We start from the raw sequence: 21,740 nt of genomic DNA, 5'->3' as shown, positions 1-21,740 counted from the left end.
CTGAATCTTTTGACCTGAGAAAAAGCAAAGCACAGTACTGAAATCAGTTCCATTAGGTCGGGGTTGGCACCCTGTGGCTCCGGAACCGCATGAGCCTCTTCAAGGAGCCACTTATGGCTCCGAGCACTGCTGTGGCTGACTCCACTTGCGGCTCTGAAGGCTGACACCGCTTAAACAACGCCCATGGTTAAAATGGAATTTAGATTTTTTTTAAGAGGTGGCAGCCTCCAGAGCCGCGAGTGGTGTCAGCGGCAGCAGGGAGCCTTGGAAGAGGAAGATGTCAGCTGCCCACACGTTGCCTGCGGGGGAAGGAGAGCTGGGGGAAGGGGTGGCCAATCCTGCCCTGCTGGAGCTCTGCTAGGGAAGAGAAGTTGGAGGCTGGGCAGCTGCTGGCTGGCAGAGGGAGGGTGAGAGGGCTCTGCCTCCCAGTCACACTCAAACTAGCACAAGCAGGGCTGAGCTGCACGGCTCGCCACGGTTGTCTCAAGCCCAGGGTGCACACCCAGCCCAGTGACTTCTTCCCACCTTGAGGTGCTGCAGGGTGTCTGCCCCACACCCTGGGCTTTCAGCTTCTTCCAGCTGAAATCAGTCACTTCCCTTCGAACAGCCCTTAAAATAAACATCCAGGTGGCAGGGGGAAGCAGCAGAAGAGGCAGTCGACTCAGGCACGCAAATCCTATATATGGGGGGGCTGGTGTACGGTTGATGAGGGTTAAACCTGGGGGTGGGGGGCAGTTTGGGGCTCAGGGGTTAAGCCTGAGGGTGGGGGGTGGTTTGCAGGATGGGGGGTAAAGCTTGGGGATAAGGGGGTGGACTTGGAGGCTGAAGCAGGTAAAGCCTGGAGATGGCGGAACTGAACTTTCTAACTGGTACAAATCATTGTGTGTGAGCTGTTCTTAAAATACGGGTGACAAAAAGTCTGGTTTGATGTTACGTATTAAGGACCGTCTCCTATTCACATGCACTGCGGCTCCTAAGTATTGATTTTGTAACTGAATTTGAAAAAAATGGCTTTTCTCTCTATTCCAGTTGCAGACCCCTGCATTAGGTGGTAAGGGAAAGGATTCAGATCCCTGGGGCCACTACACAACACAGCACTATGCAGGTTCTCTCGGCAGGGCCTTGAAAGAGGACATTAAAGGCATTGCCAGTAGATCAGTAAAGAATGGATCTAGCTGAAGCTTATATAGGAGCAGACTTGTCTCCTGCCCTGAGGCTGTGGATGTGAATGTGTCTGGGAGGACTAAAACTCTGCACATGATCCATCTCTCTCCATTCAACTCAGACTCTTGTGGCAGGGAGTGAGCCCCCAGTTCAGATCTGCTGATGCTTTAGTGAAAGGCACAGGAGACGTCTTGAGATTTTCAAAAAAGGTAAGAAGTTCATTGAGAGTTCATATAAACAAGCGGATTGAATGATCGTCTGAGAGTGACTGACCAGGAGTCATTTTTGCATTATAGTTGTGCATTAAACGTCTTTTAAAAAATAAGTTTGCTTTACTCCTAAAAAGCTGCGGCGCAAACACAAAAAAGAAGTATTTTGAAGGTTTAAAGAAGAAGACATATTCTGATCCCAGTACTGTGGCATTTACACTGTTACAAGTTGCACTTCCCTGGTCCGCCGTGGTCGGCATATGACCGGTCCCAAACAATAGAATTTGCAAGCCCAGGGGAGGCCTCCTGCCACGTGCCCCCAAGCTCACAGCAGGCACCCTGCTTCCCCCTTCCCCAATGGGCTGCTCGTCCCAGCTTCTGCAGGGTGGTAGCCAGACTCTGGCCCCAACCCATGCTGCTACGGGGGCTTCAGCTCTGATCCCAGCCCCGTTCTGCTGTGGAGCTTCCAGGGGACTTTGGTGGTGGCTCAAGGCACATGCAGTCTCCTGCTAGGCTGCCAAGGCTGTTGTCCCTGGCTCTGGCTGGTCCTCCTGTCCTTAGGCATCTAGACTCTCTGATCCAGAAGCATCCATGGTCCTGCTGTACCACGAATGTTTCCAGACCAGAGAGTGCCAGTTTTAGGAGGTACAACTTGTATTAACTATAATTATTGTTTTTATAAAATCAAAGTAGAAAACTACATGAATAAAAATATATATTTTACAAATGTAGTTAGTTTATATTTTATTGCCCACTAGCTGTTAAAATATTTACCTCATTTATTCTTTTGATATTTAATGAAAAAGCCCTGACAGCCCTGATTACCTACTGTCAAAATTAAAATTCCTTATTACTGCCAATTTGTCTCTAACATAGGCATTGAAACATGAGTCTGTAGACAGATAAGAGATTAAAACTGGTGCCTGTAACATACTGGATCTAATACAGAAAACATAAAAAAAGAGATGATCCCAAAGGTTCATGAATTATTAGGCCAGGAAAAGCACTCCGTAAAATGACACCATATCCATGTAAACCAGCTGGTTGATATAATTATGTCTTCCTGAAACAAACCTTACAATATTTTGGGCACTTGAATAGGTTCGACTGAAAGTCAGTGTACTCCGATTGGCTTGCGTGGGAACAGGAGAGAGACCACAATCTCCAAATTAAAGTACATACGTGTATGTGTGTGAGAGGGGGAGAGAGAGATGTCAGACTACTACATGCTCTTAGCTGACATTAAAAAAAAAATCAATGTGCAAAATCCAGTGCAGAAAATTCAGCAAATCTACCATATTCAACAACAGCGTTTTCATGTATTTCATTGTTTTCCCATAAATGAAAAAACATATTATAATCATCATCATCTGTTTTTACAGGCTGTCATTACTACCAAGAACATTTTGAGCTAAGCATGCTAAAAAGATATCTCCTTTTTATGCAAACTGTGTTTTGTTTTTGTACTGCTAAAAACATTACAGTAAAGGGCACACTCTGCTGGTCAGAAACATCACCTACACCAGTTGACTTTTAGGAACACTTGACAATGTTTGAAAGACCAGTCTAATTATAGGGATCAGGGTTGCTACCTGATTTTTTCACAATCTCAGATATTGGAGAACTGGACTATGACATTCTCAATATGTGCAGGGTCTATCACACTTCTCAAGTATCAGATTAACTGATGCATGCAGTAGATATATCTGCTGAAAATAGTTTTTAAAAGTACAGTGTCACTGTTCAAAACTCTTTACCTTGGGTTTTTCATCCAGTATCTGCTGACGAATCTCCTTGTGTTTTTCTACAAGTTTCTCCTGTCTTTTGGTCTGAGCATCTTCTAGCTATAAGAAAACAGCAAACTGGTCTGTTTCACACAATACACAAACCTGCTTTTTGCCAATTAAAACTATTACAATTGTCTAATGAAAACTGAAAGCCTTTTTAATACAGCTGTGTAATCCCCTTTTGACATGCATCAGTATGTGGTGGCAGTAGTTCCTTTAGGAGGTGTATGCCACACACTTCACAGGTGAGACAAGCTGGGTAAGGTAATTGGTCAACTTCTGTTGGTGAGAAAGAAGCTTGTCTCTCAATGGGTGCATCTACACTTGCATTCCTCTTTCGAAAGAGAAATGCAAATGAAGTAAATTGAAAATGCAAATGAGGCACAATTTTGCATACTTGGCACCTCATTTGCATATTCTAATTTCAAAAGAGCTTCTTTTGAAAGAAGAAAACCCGTGTAGACACTGCTCTTTCGAAAGTAAACCCCATCTTCGAAAGAATCCTTCTTCCCATTAAATAAAGGGAAGAAGGATTCTTTCGAAATTAGAATATGCAAACAAGGTGCCAAATATGCAAAATTATACCTTATCTGCATTTTCGATTTACCTCATTTGCATACCTCTTTCGAAAAAGGAATGCAAGTGTAGACACACCAAATATCTTGAGATTGATATGACTAAAACACTGCACATAAACTCGACAGCAGACCTTCCGAAACTGCGTGCGCAAAATATCCTTAATGATCCAATGTTCCTAAAAATAATATTGTATTTTGTTGTGAATTCTGGACCCCATCATATAAGGAGCCCTGCATGACTAATTCCTGCATCCAGAAAACAAAAACAAAAACTCTTTGCATGGTTGGGGCCTTGAATAAGGAAACATGTTTACATATTTTTGGCTACAGTACAAAACTTGGGCCCTCGTTCAGCAAAGCTCTTAAACATGTGGACTCCAAAGCAACGGGTACCTTGTGGTTCCACTCGTGGTAGCAGGAGTTGGAAGAGTTTTACTACCCTGTCGACTGTGTAACTGATGACGTCCAGAATCCCTGAAAGCAATCCAAGAGACCGAGGAGGACCAAAGGGGTTCTAGCTGTGTTTGCAATGTCTGTGGTGTAGGATGCTATACTAGAATATCTGTATGAACACTGATCTAGATCCATGGATCATGCATCCCTAGAGTGAGATCTATATGGGGTGTGTCTACACTAAGAACTAACTTTCAAGTTAACTTTGAAGTTAGGCACTACATTAAAGTAGCCAGCAGAGTCTACGCACATTTTTCCGTTACTTCGAAGTTAACTTTGAAGTAGGGAGCCCAACTTTGAAGGCCTTACTCCATTCCTGGGAATGGAATAGTGCCCTACTTCGAAGTAGGGTGTGTGTAGATGCCTTACTTCGAAGTAAGCAACTTCCAAGTTATTTTTGTAGTGTAGACACAGCCATGGAGTGCCAAAAGACTTCAGATGTGGGTGGAAAGATAACTCGGTTTAGTGAATGGGTAGGTAAGTCCAGTGGTGATTGGTGGAGTTACAGGCAAAGCAGATATCCAGTGTGGCAACAAAGGTCCCTATGCGTAGAAGTTCCTAGTGGTGCTGTTGGAAGCAAATAAGTATCATTAGTGAAGGTGAATTTTCTCCTGCTGGAGCTGGTACTGGATCCAGCAATACTGGGAATAAAGATCTCTCCAATAAGGGAGAAAGCACTGGCCTTAACAGCCCCACTGAGGCTAGTGTCACTGATGGCAGCCTCACACAATATGAAGGGAATGTGGAGCTGGGACAAGAGGACTTTATACCACCATTTTAGAGATGAGTAGTGAAGCCCGATGGCCTCAGAGTTCAGAACGCTTTGACGCGGCCAAAGGAGAGGAAGAGGAGCTGTGCTTTTTATACGAAGCTAGTTTTGGAGCTAGGGCAGCTGGTGGGACACTCCTTGCAGGGGAAAATCTCTGCTCTCTCATTGTTGGGATCTGACTCTGAACTGGGATGCGCTGCTGTTTCAGGAAGATAAAACATAAGGCAGTAATCCCTCAGTTTCTATACCCTCACAGGAAATGAGGTACAGATATGGCATTATCCCTACATTTGTCACTCACCTATGCAAATTAGACATTTGTGCCCGTCAGTGACCCTCCACGTGCCACATTTCTGCCCAGCAAACCCCCTCCACAAAATCACTCAGTTGGCTAAGCAGAATGCTGGGTAGCTCTAAACACCACCATGGGTAGTGAGAGGGACATGAGAGGAAAGACGAGGCTATGTCCTTTTCATGTTTGTAGCATGGAATTGGGCACCCCCTGGTGGCACTGCTTGCAAAAGTCTCTGACTTGAGTTGTACCTATACCTACAGTGGAATATACATGCGCATGATCACTCCAACGATAACTTCCATTTAAACTGTAATCTATACAATCTGAAGTTTTACAAACAAACAATATAACGATAACTAACTGACATACCCTTTTTATGTATTGCACCACTTCCTGGATATATGATCGAATCATTTCCGTCTTCTCTCTGTGGGATGAAGGATTGATAAATTATTGCGGTGGAAAAGATGACATCAATATACCAATGCAGACAAATTAATAATGAATGTGATAGACTCTGTGTTGTAGAAACAGTTCCAACTGGCCATTCATCTGCATTTCTGAAACATCTAACACCTTAGAATCAGGGTGCCAATTGACTTCAATGAGCACAATGTCACACCCACAGCTTATTAGTGATGAACGCATGTCATAATTTTATTACATGACATAAGTAATTCTTTTTTGTTTCTGAAGTTTGCAGAGAGGGAAGCATTATGTCCTCAGATGATGGACCAGTAGCAATATCCCAATAAACATCAGGGCGTAGTTAAGAGGTTAAAGACAATTTTGAATGGGTTGGTAAACCTATCTATTCATAAAGAACTTAGAATGTGTTGCTTACAGGCAGCTATGCAAACCCTAGGGACAGGGACATATTAAAGACAATAAAAAATGAAAGGCTGCAAAGCTTGGCACAATATATTAATCTGGGTGTATTTTGATTTCTCATTTTTGCAGGAGAGTTTGCTCAAATACCTACTTGGCACAGGCAGTCTTGATAGGGTTCACTGGGTTTGCATACAGGTCCTGCCACCACTTTCAGTGGGAAGGGACAAACTGTGTCCACTTCTTGGAACAGCTGGTTAGAAACACAGCAAGTTTCCTGCTGCTCTTGCTGCCTCTACTGGATTTTGCTGGGCAAAGAGTCCGAGGGAGCCTCCTCAGGGAATTTTACCTGTCTGCTTGTGAATACCTCTGTTGTTATTTCAATAACCTCTCTCCTGGCAAATCAGTTCATGTTGTAACTGATTTTACTGTTAGAGCATTTTTCATTATGTCTGATTTTTTTTCGATTTTTTACTTCCATGTCATTTTGTCAACTTTAACCATCTTAAATAGTGACAGAGAGATAGTCCTGTTAGTCTGTATTCTATCAAAACAAAAAAACAGTCAAGTAGCACTTCAAAGACTAAAAACCATCTTAAATAATTCTTCCCCTTTTATACTATCACTTATTATTTCTATTTTGTCATCTTCTCTTTAGGCTGCTTATTAAATTCCTCTAACCTCTGTTCTCAGGCCACGCACTATAGTCCATTTATCTCTGTAGCCCAAGTTTCATTTCTATCAGTAATAAGATGTATTTCTTTTCCCTTTAACAAGAAGCTCCAACCCCCATGCACATACAAAGCATCAGGATCCTGGGAAAGGGCAGGCAGGACAATCACTGGACTTCAGAGTCAATACCAGAATCAACTACCAGGGCTAGGGTCGAGCTGAGAGGCAGAGCTGGAGACAAGATGGAGATCAGGCTGAGGATTCAATACTGCATGTCAGGGGCATGCGTGTTCTGGGATTCAGGTCAAGAGTCAAGGTCCAAATGAAAGAGGAAGTCAACACCAGGAGTCCAGGAACAGGAAATACAGGATGGTCATAGTAACTAGCTAGAATCATAGGGCTGGAAGGGCCCTCAGGAGACCATCTAGTCCAGCCCCCTGCTTCAAGCAGGATCAACCCCCACTAAGTCATCCCAGCCAGGACTTTGTCAAACCGGGACTTAAAAACCTCTAAAGATGGAGAATCCACCACCTCTCTAGGCAAGGCATTACAGTGCTTCACCACTCTCCTGGTGAAGTAGTCTTTCCTAATATCCAACCTACTCCTCTCCTTCTGTAACTTCAGACCATTGCTACTTCTGCTATCTGACATCACTGAAAACAGTTTCTCACCATCCTCTTCAGAGCACCCCTTCAGGAAGTTGAAGGCTGCTATTAAATCACCCCTCACTCTCCTCTTCTGTGAACTAAATAGCCCAAATCCCTCAGCCTCTGCTCATAGTTCATGTGCTCCAGCCCCTTAATCATTTTTGTTGCCCTCCGCTGAACCTGCTCCAGCAACTCCACATCCTTTTTATACTGGGGGGCCCAAAACTGGACACAGTATTCCAGATGTTGCCTCACCAGTGCTGAATAGAAGGGAACAACACTTCTCTAGATCTCAAAATGCTCCTGTTAATGCACCCTAATATGCCATTAGCCTTCTTGGCTACAAGGGCACACTGTTTACTCATATCCAGCCTTTCATCCATCATAACCCCTATGTCCTTTTCTGCAGTACTGCTGCTCAGCCAGTCAGTCCCCAGCCTATAACAATGGTTGGGATTCTTCCACCCCAAGTGCAGGACTCTACACTTCTCCTTGTTGAACCGCCTCAGATTTCTTTTGGCCCAATCCTCCAATTTACCCAGGTCACGCTGGATCCTATCTCTACCCTTCAACTTATCTACCCCTCCCGCTAGCTTTGTGTCATCCGCAAACTTGCTGAAGGTGCAATCCGGTCCCTCATCAAAATCATAAATAAGGATGTTGAACAACACCAGGCCCAGAACTGAGCCTTGCTGCACTCTGGTTGAAAACAACCAGTATCCTGATTGAGCCACTGACCACTACCCATTGGGCCCAACTGTCAAGCCAGCTTCCTATCCATCTTATGGTCCATGGATCCAATCCATACTTCATTAACTTACAGGCAAGAATGTTAATAACGAACCCTATTACCTAGACACTGCCTGAAATACCCCAGCTGTATCCACACGTGCACGCTACTTCGAAGTAGCGGCACTAACTTCGAAATAGCGTCCATCATGGCTACACATGCTGGGCGCTATTTCGATGTTAACATCGCCGTTAGGCGGTGAGACGTCGAAGCCGCTAACCCCATGAGATGATGGGAATAGCGCCCTACTTCGAAGTTGAACGTTGAAGTAGGGCACGTGTAGACGATCTGCGTCCCGCAACATTGAAATAGCGGGGTCCGCAATGGTGGCCATCAGCTGAGGGGTTGACAGACGCTCTCTCCAGCCCCTGCGGGGCTCTATGGTCACCGTGTGCAGCAGCCCTTAGCTCAGGGCTTCTGGCTGCTGCTGCTGCAGCTGGGGATCCATGCTGCATGCACAGGGTCTGCAAGCAGTTGTCGGCTCTGTGGATCTTGTGTTGTTTAGTGCAACTGTGTCTGGGAGGGGCCCTTTAAGGGAGTGGCTTGCTGTTGAGTCCGCCCTGTGACCCTGTCTGCAGCTGTGCCTGGCACCCTTATTTCGATGTGTGCTATTTTGGCGTGTAGATGTTCCCTCACAGCGCCTATTTCGATGTGGTGCTGCGCAACGTCGACGTTCAACGTCGACGTTGCCAGCCCTGGAGGACGTGTAGATGTTATTCATCGAAATAGCCTATTTCGATGTCGCTACATCGAAATAAGCTATTCGATGTACGCTTCACGTGTAGACGTAGCTCCCGTGGGTTTATACAGTGCAGTGAGCCATTCAAGTGCCATAAAGGTTCCCTCTCTCAAACCACTGGAGGTGGGACTTCCTGCAGTTGGTATCTGCAGCAGCTCATGGGTGAAGGTGATAACCCAGCAATTACTGCTAGTACCGGGAAGCTCTACAGCAATGTTTGCTACCTAGCAGCTCTGCAAGCCTGGGTTTGAGAAACCCTTTGGCATTACACAAAGATTAACACTAAAAACAACAGAGTGACCTAAAATGCTCCATTGTCTCTCTCAGAGTTATTTGCCAAAATGAATTGAGGAAAACAAGTCCTATTTATTGAACACTAGGAGAGGATGCAGTGCCCTTACCTAGCTGTGTGCTGTGCTTATTTGTGAGCCAAAAATCAAACCCATATTTTTGCACTTACTTCCACCTACTGCACTACAGAATCCACTTCTTCTCACTTCCAGGTTACATCTACACTTAGAGACATCTGTGAAATAGCCAGATAGGGATAAGGGGATTTTGAAGTTGGCGGGGTCCTTTCAAAAAGGACCCCCGTCTGGACAAGCCGCGCAGCAGTGAAAACTGGCAATTTCAAAGTGCTGTGCCCAGTGGCATGCTAATGAGGTGCTGAACATGCATTTCAGTGCCTCATTCGTGTTCTTCGAAATGGCCATTAGCATGGCTATTTCCAAGATTTCTCTAAGTGCAGACACGGCCCCACTGTTTTAAAGATCAGGAGTAACTCTATACTGGCTAGAGCTAGCATGAAAGAAGGATCAGTAGCACAGGATCTGAGCTGACATTACAGAATTAGCACAAACCCTCCATTCTCATGAAGCTGTAGTTTGTTTCATTCAGAAATCAGTTTATAATAGGTAAAGATAAAAAGAAAGGAAATTCCTGCCCACCAAAGTTTGCTAAAATGAAATGGATGTTGCAGGGACTGTCAGCAGTTTGTGCGCATGCTACCCTATCAATAACATTCAGATACCATAAACATATGAAACGGCAGGATCCCTGAGAAATGGAGGTAAGGTTGTATTTCTCAAACAACTTTAACCCTGCACTCAAAGAGGGGCTAACTTGCCACATTCCTTTGTCTGCTGCACATTGAAATCAGTCCACAGAACACTCACTTGATAGCATATTTCAAGGGTCTCTCAAATTCACATATAATCCCACGAACACTCCTGCATACGAATAACTTTACAAGGTTGATTTGAAGCTAATGTGCTTATCTAACTGCACGTGGGAGTGTTTTTTGGACTCAGATCCCAAGTGTGCCTTTCTGTCACCACACTGACCTTGTGCCTTTCCCTGAAGGTGCTCTCATTTGACTTGGCTAGTGGTACAAGAGCACCCACATTCAGCTGGCAAAGTGCTACACCTGGAGGAGGCATTTTGATTTGTTCAATAGGAGCTGGCACTGTTCTTTTGGGGTGACCCTAGTGATTACCTAACTGAGGCTTTTCTTTTGCTGTCACATGGACCAAATGGCCTTGAACCTATTCATAAAATCTAATATGATTTTAGATTTCACTTACTCATCCATTTGATTTTTATCCTTGGATTTGGCTTCTGTGATCTTCTCCTGCCTCTTCTTGTCCATTTTCTTCTTTAACTCCTTCTTTTCCCTGCAGGAAAGAAAAATAAAGATAAGCCTACACACAAGCATATGCATGTTCTCTCTCTCTCTCTCTGAGTGAGTGAGTGTGTGTGTGTGTGTATTTATATATACAGGTTGAACCTCTCTAATTTGGCACCCTGGGGACCTGAGCAGTGCCGAATGAGAGAATTTCCCAGATCAGGGAAAATCAACATTGTTTAGCTGCATTTCCAACATGTCCACTGCGTCGTGGGCTCTTAGAAGACATTTAAGGGTTAGTTACAGCTAAATAACAGCACAGAACACTGAGAGCCAGGTCTGGTGGCTGTAAACAAACTTTATGGGACCATGGGAAGAGTGGCCACACCCATGAAAAGTGGTCATTCTGCTAACTAAAATCATGCCAGATTACAGATGTTGCCAAAGAAGAGAGTTCTGGATTGGAGAGGTTCAACCTTTTTATACACATATCTATTTTCAACCAGAAGTTAGATGCTGGAAAAGATTTAGTTATACGAGAATAGCACCTTACTTTTCACAGGTCTCTTTTAGTTTCTTTAACTGGCTGCTCTGACACTCTTCTGCCACATCTGTCAACTTCTGAATAAGCTGGAAAAAACACAAACAAACAATGAGCATTTTACATTTTGTCATTATAAATAATAATGTTGTGTGGTGAACATGTACAAATGTTATATCATCACCCAGAATTGTGTGTGATGAAAAGCTGATAGCAGTTCTACCAATGAAACATGGACTGTCATTTTGAGGACTGTGGACGTACACATAAAAATCTCAAGTTCTCAGCATTATCGTACTTATAGATTAGAACAATTTTTGTCATTGACAAAATACATTTGCATCTTCCTCTCCTTATATAGTACAGTTTCTCTGCCAGTGTGGCATACAGTTGCCATGTTCAGAAAACCATTATTTTTAACAATTTACATTTTGTTATCGCCAGGTAGCTGTAATAAATTAACACAAATTGGTTAGAAGCAACTCTACTGCTACTTTGAAAGTGCACCTTACAGGATAAAGCCCAGGACTAAAAGTCTCAAGGTCTGAGTTCTACCCCTGCCTGAGTATGTTTGTACTACACAGTTATTCCAGAGCATGGTGAACTCTTTCATATTTTGCATTCTATCATGTGGAACGCTCAAATAACTGGAATTTTCTTCATAAGTAACTTTTCCATAAGTACTGTAGAGTGAAAGTAAAGACAAATAAATACAATATAAATTTATAGTGTATAGTACTGCTGATGTTAAATAAAGTACTCTGCATACATATTTTTCTTAATAACTGAGCTTGTTTTTCTTTAGCATTATGCATTGTTAGGTATATATCCCTACTATCCAGAATATTTGAATATCTGGCAATCTCCTGGTTCCAGAGCTGCCAGATGTGAAACAGTTTACTGTAACTTATTCTGGAATTATTATTCCAAAATAAGCTATTCTGGAACAATGCCTCTTTACTCTACGGAAGCCACAAAATATTCTAAAATAGGGTGTCCACACACAAAAAAGCCTACTTCAGGGTTCTAATCTGAACTACCATGTCTACACTGTAGCTTTATTTTAAAATAAACTATTCCAGAATACTTTATTTCAAAATAGTCCCTATTCTCTGTCTATACCGCCCCTATTTCAAAATATCTATGTCAAAATAGGTGCTAATCCTTGTTGAATGAGGTTTACCGAATTCAAAATAAGGCATCTGCTATTTTGAAATTATTTCGCGATAGCATTTGCATTGTGTAGATGCTAGCAAGGTTATTTCGAAATAGCAGCTGTTGTTTCGAAATAATTTTGCTGTGCAGACACGCCCCACCCCCAGACACCTGCTCTATGACTGTGGGCAAATTTAAGGCCAAACTCTGATCCCTCTAATGTCAGGAAAAAAAATCTATATAGACTTCAGTGTGACATGAGTGGTACCTTAAAACCTCTCTTGTATGCCTCAGTTTTCCCATCCGTAAAAGGGGGAATAACATTTCCCTACATTGCATGTGTATTGAGACAAACCTTAAAACATTAGACGTTGCAAAAAGCCAACTATATATTTCACTTGAAGATCATTATAATCCAGTAAAATAACCAGGACACATGTTTAGAAGCATGAAACAGAGAATGTATATGAAGGGGTAGTTGGCAAAATCCAATTTTTATTTTCTGTTTGCAGAGAACTAAATGAGGGCATTGAATTTGAACCCTCTTGTAGACTACAGAATAAGCAGTTACCTAAGTGTACAAGAATAAGTATAAACCTAAGAAAGAATTCACATTTGTCTGTGAGGCAAAAGTTTCATTAGAGCAAATAAAGCTCACAGGAAATGGTCAGATATGTTTCTTATTGAAAATATAATTATCATGCCACTTTATAACTGCATAATTCAGAAAATAAAACCAAGCGTGGGGAACAGTCATTTTCTGTTTTGAAATGCAAATGTAACAGGGAAATGAGTTCACATACAATAAGGAACCTCACAAAATAATTATATATTCATCCAAATGTATATTACAAAAGCAATACAAATTAGTTACAAAAACTAAGTCCCTGATTAGACTTAGTTCACTGCCAAAACCCAGGGCAGGGTGCTGAGAACACTGCAATACAGTAGGGTTTCAATATTTGCGAGGGTTCCATGTTAAGAACCCTTGCAAATGTTGAATTTCGTGACTAGGGGTGGCTTGGAGCCCTGGGGAAGACGCGGTTGCTGAGGCTCCCTGCCCGGAGCCCAGGGGAAGTGGCAGCCACTTGGAGTCCTGGGAAGTGGCAGTCACTGGCGGTCTCCGCTCCGGAGCACTGGGAAGCAGCCGCTCCAGCTGATTGAGAATAACTGAATTTGCAAACCTTAGGTTCACTAACACTGAGACCCTACTGTACTCATGTAATTGCTCATTAATGTGAGCAAGGGGTTTACTTTCTGTTCCTCAAACTACAAATATAAGGGGGTTTTCATATTACTCTACTGTAGTTGATGTGCACAATATTTTGTAGGAAGGATTTACTGTGCACATGTGAATAATACATGATACCTCACAATTACATGAATATGAAACTAATGTTACAAGGAAAAAATGAGGAATAAGGGTTCTTCCAGAAACGGGGTTTTCTTCTGAGGGAACCCTGTCAACACAGCTGTATTTGTTTCCAGAAGAGTCTCTTCTGGAAATGCGATCGCATGAGATTCTGCAAATTAAGTGTGAGATTTGTAAATCAGTGCTTCATTTGCATTTTCACTCTCTTTCATTTGCATTCCTCCTCTGAAAGGGGACTGCTGTGTAGACGAGGCCATTATGTATAGTTTTCTGAAAACATCCACTCAATGTGCAGCAGCAGTCAAAAAAGCAAACAGAATGTTAGGAATCATTAAAAGAGGATAGAGAGTAAGACAGAATATCTTGTTGCCTCTATATTAATCCATGGTACACCCACATCTTGAATACTGTGTACAGATGTGGTCACCTTATCTCAAAAATATACATTGGGTTTTGAAAAGGGTCAGAATAGGGCAACAAAATGATTAGGTATTTTGAATGGGTGACAAATGAAAAGAGATGTAAAAGATTGCGGCTTTTCAGCCAAGAAAGGAATAGACTATGCGAGGATATGACAGACGTCTATACAATCTTAACTGGTGGGGAAAAAGCAAATAAGGAAAAACCGTTCCCATAACATAAGGGCTAGGGGTCACCAAATACAATTAATGGGTAGCAGGTTTAAAACATACAAAGGAAGCTTTTCTTGACACAGTGCCCGGTAGGCCTGCGGAACTCCTTGGCAGAGGATGTTGTGACTTTGACCGAGTTCAAAAAAGAGCTAGATAAATTCATGGAGGTTAGGTCCATCAATGGCTATTAGCCAGGATGGGTAAGAATGGTTTCGCAAGCCCCCTGTTTGTCAGATGATGAAAGTGGATGACAGGAGAGGGATCACTTGATGATTATTTGTTCCATTCACTCCCTCTGGGGCATCTGGCATTGGCCAGTCTTGGAGGACAGGATACTGGGTTAGATGTATCTTCAGTTTGACCCAGTATGGCTGTTCTTATGTTCCGATATATTCCTTTGTGTTACCTGTGAAATAGCTTCTGACCACACAAAGACGGACTATTCCAACTTTTAAGATTACCTTAAATCATCCAGGAGACAAATCAAGTGGAATACCTACAATCATTAGCAATTTTCACCAAGAGCACTATTTTTTTCTTGTCTAATGAGGAATGACCAGCCCCAGTAGCATTTCCTATGCGGCTTACAGAACATGAGAAAATCAAGAGATAAGAGACAATTAATGAAGACAAGAGAAATTAAATCAATGGGACAATTTTGGTTTTTACTCGCACCTGGGCCAGCCCATTGAGCTTGAGGGCAACATTTGGCTCCATGTCAGGGAATATTTATTTATGGATCAGTTAAACACGCTGGTATTTCCTAACATTGGAGGACTCGACTGGCATCCTTAACATTTGTTTAATGTAGTTTTTTTTTTTTGCATATATATGTGAGCATGTCTGTGTCTATATCTATCTACAGATATATACACACACATGTATATATAGACTTTATATACACAGGTTGAACCTCTCTAGCCTGTCACCCTGGGACCTGATTGGTGCCAAACAAGAGAATTTGCTGAACCACGGAAGGTTAATATTATCTAGCAATATTACAAACATTTCCACTGCTTACTGGACTCTTAAAAGACATTTGGGGCAAATTAGAGGCACAGAGCACTGAGAGCCAGGACTGGTGTCTGTGAACAAACTGTATGAGACCACAAGAAACTTTGCCACACCCATGATAAATAGTTGCCTGCCTTACTAAAATCATGATGGATTACAGACGTTGCTGGATGAAAGTGTGCCGGATTAGAGAGGTTCAACTTGTATACACAAATACCCACAAAACAAACCCCCCCGCCGTTAAATAAATGTTGTGGTTAAATATTATATATATCTCCCAACCACAAGATTTTATCCACGGTACCTAGTGGAAAGTTCTAAGAATCTCTTTTATTAAGCTATTTCAGGGAGAAGAAAAGATTGGAACATGCTTAATTTCTTAATGGTTCCAGTTTTTAATTAACCTTAACTCAAATTAATTAGGAGAGTTATTTGTAAATTCTCAAAAAAAAACTAATTAACACTCACAGAGTAAGCGTGGAAAGTTGGTGGAGGATATCTGCATTTTTTTAGAAACCAGAGATTTCTGTAAGAGCAAAATCAAACCCCAACCTTAATTCACAAACCTCCCGCTCACCAAGACAAGTTAGGAACCATTGGTTATGTGAGAGCACAGCTAGTATTTCACCCAAGAAAGAATAATGATGAGATGACACATCTGAAGTTGATAGTTTTACAAAATGGCAGTACCCCAGGTAAGACCTGAGGCTTTGATCCTGCAATGAGTATCTGCAGGCAGATCCCAACACTCACAAAGAGCTCTAGTAGGGACAGGACCTTAATTTACACAATGTAGCCATCAACATCCCTTGTATTCCAGCCAGCTTCAGATTTAAAAGCTCGCCTGGCTGTAAGAGGCAGAAGGCAGGTCTACACTATTAATGCTGCACCAACCCACCTGAAGTGATCCAAATGCAGAGGGGAGAGGAGCTGCAGAACTGAAGGATGGGGCAGAGGAGTCGATTAAGCCAAGGAGATGAAATGAGGAAACTAGGACTAGAGACTAGAAGCGGGAGGACAGAGTGAAACTGAGGCTGACTGGACATAGACACTGGGACTGGCAGCAGAAGGAGGAGGAGCCTGGAATCCAGGGGGAAAAATGTGTACTTAAATTACCCAGGAAGGTACTTGGCACTAGGAGACAACAGATGGAGAGGAGACTCAGGCAGTATCAGTAACTGTAGGGAGACTAGGACAGGCTGAGAAAGGAGACTGGAACTGAGAACCAGTGGGATGGTGAGTGTGACAGACATAGCAATTGTTTCGTTACTAAGGTAATCTGTCTGACCTGTTTGATACCCCTTATAAGCGCGTATCCTGTAGTTAATCAACTCAGTTTTGTTTTCTCTAACCCAGTTTGTGAAATTCATAACTGAGGTGGGGACCAGGGCAAAAAGCTGTGCACATCTCGCTCCATGCTGAGGTACAAAAGGGGGTGAATTTCATTGAGGTTACATTGTGCAGTTATCTGTGCAGCAGGTGATGATACAAATTTGGGTTTACACTCTGGAGAGCAGTGTACACTTGGGTGCTGGGCGGCTCCTTAACTGAGCTTCCCCATGCAGAGCTGATCTCAGTCTCTGTGCACAATGATGCAGCTGGGTATGTTCCTACCTGTGTGTATGTGTGTAGGTTACATACAGTCTGAAGCTAGGGGGTAAGGTTTGGCTCAGCAGCAGAGAGTAAAAAGAATCCATGGTGCTGGGCCACGTGGGATCAGTGGTACCCCAATTCCAATGGCACCCCAGGGAAATCCACCACACGAGCAGTGTAAAGAAGTATCTGAACTGCCCATCCCAGGTTCCGGTTCTGAATCTGAGGCAGCCATGAACTTGCAAAACTGGAGAAAACCCAGATCATGGGTTTTGAAGGACAGACGCCTAACGGAGTCAAGGCTGGAGTTGGGGTTAAAGTCTGGTCAACTTTTTAGCCCATGTAGATTCTTTCTGCTTTTAATATGTTTCCTCTGTAACAAATTCATTTTAGGAATAAATGTGCTTGGTTAGAAGAAGCTGAGTGGTAACACGTAACTGTTGATAGCTGCACTGTTCCTAGCAATCAGAGAGAATGTGAAGTGCAGCCCATGGCCTGTTTGGGCAATCTGGCTTGCTGGGGGATATTACAGTCTAAGGCAGGCAACCGTGATCTTAAAAAAAAAAAACCCTTATCAGAAGAGAGTGAAACACAGGTCTCTGCCCAAGTGAGGTGATGGCTGGGAGTCAGAAGCCTTTGAATGGATGCCATGGATGGACCATGAGTGGGGAAACAGGTGCAGCTTCCTGAAACTGCAACAGAGAAGGAAGGAAAGGGAAGACGAGACAGGTCAGATATGGAACTCAGGTGAGAGCAGAGAATGGGGACAAGGGTTACCGAGATTGGATGAGGAGCCTGCTGGGGAGGGGGGAAGTTAATGAGTGGAAACTGGAAATGGCAAAATAAGAAGAGTGGCACTTGGGGTGACTGGCATATTAGTTGAATCTCTCTAGTCCAGCACCCTTGGGACCTGACTGGTGTCAGATGAGATAATCTGCTGGACCACAGGAGGCCAATATTGTCTACCAGCACTACCAACACTGCCACAGTTTACTGGGGTCTTAGAAGATATTTCAGGGTAAATTTCAGATAAATAACAGCACAGAACACTGAGAGCCAGGACTGGTGGCTGGAAACAAACTTTATGGGATCACAGGAAACTTGGCCACACCAATGATAAGTGGTTGTCTGGCTAACTAAAGTCATGCCGGTTATGGATGTTGCTGGATGTGTGCCAGACTAGAGAGATTCAATCTGTAGTGAGTCTGGATGGGTCAGACTAGGACCTGATGGGTAAGGAGACTGCGATATAACCTGAGCAGTGGCCAGGTGAGGAGAATAGGAGTTGGATGAGGATCTACTTTGGGAGGTGACTGGGACAGGTTGGAGCAGATGAGTCAGACAGGGTCATACTTGGCAGAAAAAAAGAAGAGTTTATACTTATCCCCTATGAGCACACTTGCCTCCAGAGTCCTTAATGGGACCCAGTTGTTCCTGAGTCTCACCATTTCTTGTCTGTCAGTAAACATCTGTGATACCCATTCACAAAGTGTCCCATCACCTCCAGTGCTGCACTGTACTCTGTTAAGTGAAATGGCAGAGCTGTGTAGACTGGACCTAAAAGTTCCCAACCTGCTGCTGACCCATGGGGGCATCAGTCTGATGCCACATGCTAGAATGTCTGCTTTTTCAGTCTGCTTTTGTAAAAACCCTGGGAAATTACATTAAAAATACTATGCTAATAGAACACTGTTACAGTTGCACATGAAAAGGTTAGGAAATAGCAGAACTGAGCTTGATAATCCAACTTTAATTTGACCCTATTTTACATACACATTATGATACAGTCTTGAATTACATACATTTTTTTCTGGTGGGGGAAAAAATTTATATCTTCCTGAAGCATCTGAACTATCAACAAACTATGACACAAGGCTACATCAACATGAAAAGTTCCCACCTAAACTTTTCTAGAAAGTAAACTTAAGACATTTTAAAATGAAAACTATTGGCATTACAGAAGGGTTTTGTATGTTGTTTTTAACAGCTGAAGATTAAAAATTACAACAGCTTCGTGTACTGGATAGAAACAGACAGATTCTGTTAGACATACAACCTTACTACATTCACAGGAGCTCCAGGGCAGCCACTCAGTGTTTTTAAGTATACATATTTTTTTCAATATTTATGTACTTATTTCAAGCAAGTGTCTGCATTATACATTGTCCAAAGGCTGCAGTGCAAAATGCAGGCCAAGTTCTTGATTGAGCAATCCCAAAGAGTGGATCCCTGTGTGGGCGCAGCTGCAGGATAGGGACTGAGGATGAAGCCCTGGCCTGGTTTAACACAATGGCCATACTCCCATGGACTTGCATGGGGAGAAGATATCTGCTCTAATGTGGACAATAAACTGCACACCTAGCGGAGATGACAAGCACATTCCTGCCTTTTCTTGCTTAGCCAATATAAGCAGTACATTTTTTGTGTCGATACAGCGTACTAGCACCTCAACAGCTCCAGCTGCAGGACCCCTGGCTGGGTGGCGGGCGACCCTTCCAGCCCCAGGGCAGGAAGCCAGCTGAGTACTGGCTCCTCTTTTTTTTTTTCTCCCCATGTTATGCAACATCTTTGCTTTTTTTGTTCTTTGATGTTTGCTGGAGTGTGCAAAACTTTTCAGGTAACAAGAGCACACTTAGCTCTTCTAAGTCTGAGTGCCTTAGCTAATTCAGAAATGGTGGCACAATAGCAATATTAAGGCCGTAGGTGCATTACATCTGTGGCCACTCTGATGATGGGCTGTGTCACTTTGAGGGTGAGCACTCAAGACAGGAAATTAGCAAGCACAACTGCAAAGACTATAGCTATCTGATTAGCTGCTGCTTGGAGCATAGAAGGAAGCTAGAAATGCATACTTTTCTGAAAGAAACAAAGGGATAAAAACAAATATAGAAACAAAGGGTTGGAACAAACAGCTAAACAGGTCCTCAGTGTAAGCTACATAGATAATCCCCACCACTGTAGTATCTGAGCAGATCCCTTCTTAAATGTATTTATCTTTGCAGCATCCCTAGAAGAGGGAAAGTGCTCTTATTCTCACTTTACAGAGGGGGAACTAAGTCATTGTGGCTGTGTCTACACGTGCCCCAAACTTCGAAATGGCCATGCAAATGGCCATTTCGAAGTTTACTAATGAAGAGCTGACATGCATATTCAGCGCTTCATTAGCATGCGGGTGGCAGCGGCACTTCGAAATTGACGAGCCTTGCCGCCGCGCGGCGCATCCACACGGGGCTCCTTTTCGAAAGCACGCCACCTTCTTCGAAGTCCCCTTATTCCCATGAGCTCACGGGAATAAGGGGACTTCGAAGTAGGTGGCGTGCTTTCGAAAAGGAGCACCGTCTGGACGAGCCACGCAGCGGCAAGGCTCGTCAATTTCGAAGCGCCGCTGCCGCCCGCATGCTAATGAAGCGCTGAATATGCATGTCAGCGCTTCATTAGTAAACTTCGAAATGGCCATTTGTATGGCCATTTCGAAGTTTGGGGCACGTGTAGACATAGCCAGAGATACGACGTGACTTACTCAGGATCACACGGTTAGTCCCTGATACAGTAAGGAACCAAAACCTGGGTTTCCAGAGTCCCACACTAGGGCACTGCTATTTCGAGCGTGGAGGTTAGTCCCAGAGTTGATATTTCGGGATACATCCGTATCCCGAAATAGCAACAATAGTTTAGCCATAGCCAGAGAGAGCAGGGGAAAATCTCCCAGCAGAGGGACACGTGCAAGCCTTGTTGCAGTGGGTATTTTCAGGGCAGGAGGGATTATGCCAGGAGTGCGAAGGGAACTCTTCTTAGTCTATACTGCTATGGAGATTCTAGGAATTCCCTAGACTTTGGGAGCCTGAAGTCAGTCAGAATGACCCCCAAGAGCTGCTATAAGCTGGAGGGATTTTGGCCCACAGATGAGCTCAGAAGGCATAACGTGCCCCTTTTGCTTCCAGTTCCCTTAAGCCATGTCTTTGTGTTTTGTATGAATCCTGGGGGTGTAACACACAATCTCAGCTCATTCTTCTAACATATGAACACTGGCTTTCCCTATGTACTAAAACTCTGGTATGTGTATTACAACACGCCAAAAAAACCCTATGTTCACCTCAAAACATTTGGTTGCCATCTACTTAATCTTCCCTATGTTAGCTCTAAGGGCCTTATGATTCTGCTTCAGCCAACAGCAAAATCCCAGGTGTGAAAATAACTACTGGCTTGAAACAATGCATGAAACGTACTTCTTGGCTGTTGATAAAGGATGCTCTTGCACGCCTTTCAAGCATTTGTTTTTGCTGAGAACACTGTTGGCACAGCTTCATGCCTCTGGCGGCTGGAGCCATGGGGATGGTGAGAAGGGCAGAGTTTGTCCTCACCCATTTCCAGGTAGGAGGGAGAGTGGAGCCCGATGGACGATACTATCTCTCTCACCTCCCTGCGGTATTGGGCACCCAAGCAGGTGAACAAGAGTGAATCTTTCAAACACCAAGTCACCATTTGTCATTTGGAATTTTGGTAGGGTGACCAAATTTCCCAAAGCGATAGGGGCCACCTAGGCCTTCTTCCCTCTTATCCCTCCCCGCCCCGGGGCTGGCCCAAACCACTAGCTCAAGCCCCGCTGCCTGCACAGGGGCCAGGCAGTGCTCAGGCGAAGAGCATACTATGTAAGGTGATCACATGTGTCAAAGGCTGGAGCTGTCATCAGTGTTCCCTTTAAGGTGAACATTTGGGCAGCTGCCCAGGAGAAATACAGGTGTTGCCCAGCCAATTACTAGAGCACCCACAGACAGCGGCATGTGTTTCTACGGTGGTGCACATCTGCTCATGCTTCAGTGCATGTAACAAAATTTATTCCATCCCCGGATGGACAAAATTAAACGGAACACTGGCTGG

The 21,740-nt window shown here is 43.6% G+C and overlaps 1 protein-coding gene across 5 annotated transcripts in view; it reads right to left on the bottom strand.

The window, feature by feature from the left end:
• Positions 1 to 21,740, bottom strand: part of PLCB1 (phospholipase C beta 1) — a 746,723-nt gene that overhangs the window by 82,659 nt on the left and 642,324 nt on the right. For 3 of the 5 annotated variants that reach the window (XM_074989347.1, XM_074989348.1, XM_074989349.1), the window contains exons 28-31: positions 11,109 to 11,185; positions 10,515 to 10,604; positions 5,625 to 5,682; positions 3,131 to 3,217 (exon numbers count right to left, since the gene is read on the bottom strand). In XM_074989347.1, coding sequence (XP_074845448.1) covers positions 3,131 to 3,217; positions 5,625 to 5,682; positions 10,515 to 10,604; positions 11,109 to 11,185 — 312 coding nt within the window. The remainder of the gene's footprint in view (positions 1 to 3,130; positions 3,218 to 5,624; positions 5,683 to 10,514; positions 10,605 to 11,108; positions 11,186 to 21,740) is intronic. The other 2 variants (XR_012644898.1, XM_074989350.1) reach the window with 1 other exon arrangement.

The sequence above is a fragment of the Carettochelys insculpta genome, chromosome 3 (genome assembly GCF_033958435.1).
Source record: "Carettochelys insculpta isolate YL-2023 chromosome 3, ASM3395843v1, whole genome shotgun sequence".
In the NCBI taxonomy this organism is placed as follows: Eukaryota; Metazoa; Chordata; order Testudines; family Carettochelyidae; genus Carettochelys; species Carettochelys insculpta.
The sequence above is the reverse complement of the archived record's forward strand: the minus strand, read 5'-3'. Positions and strand labels throughout refer to the sequence as shown.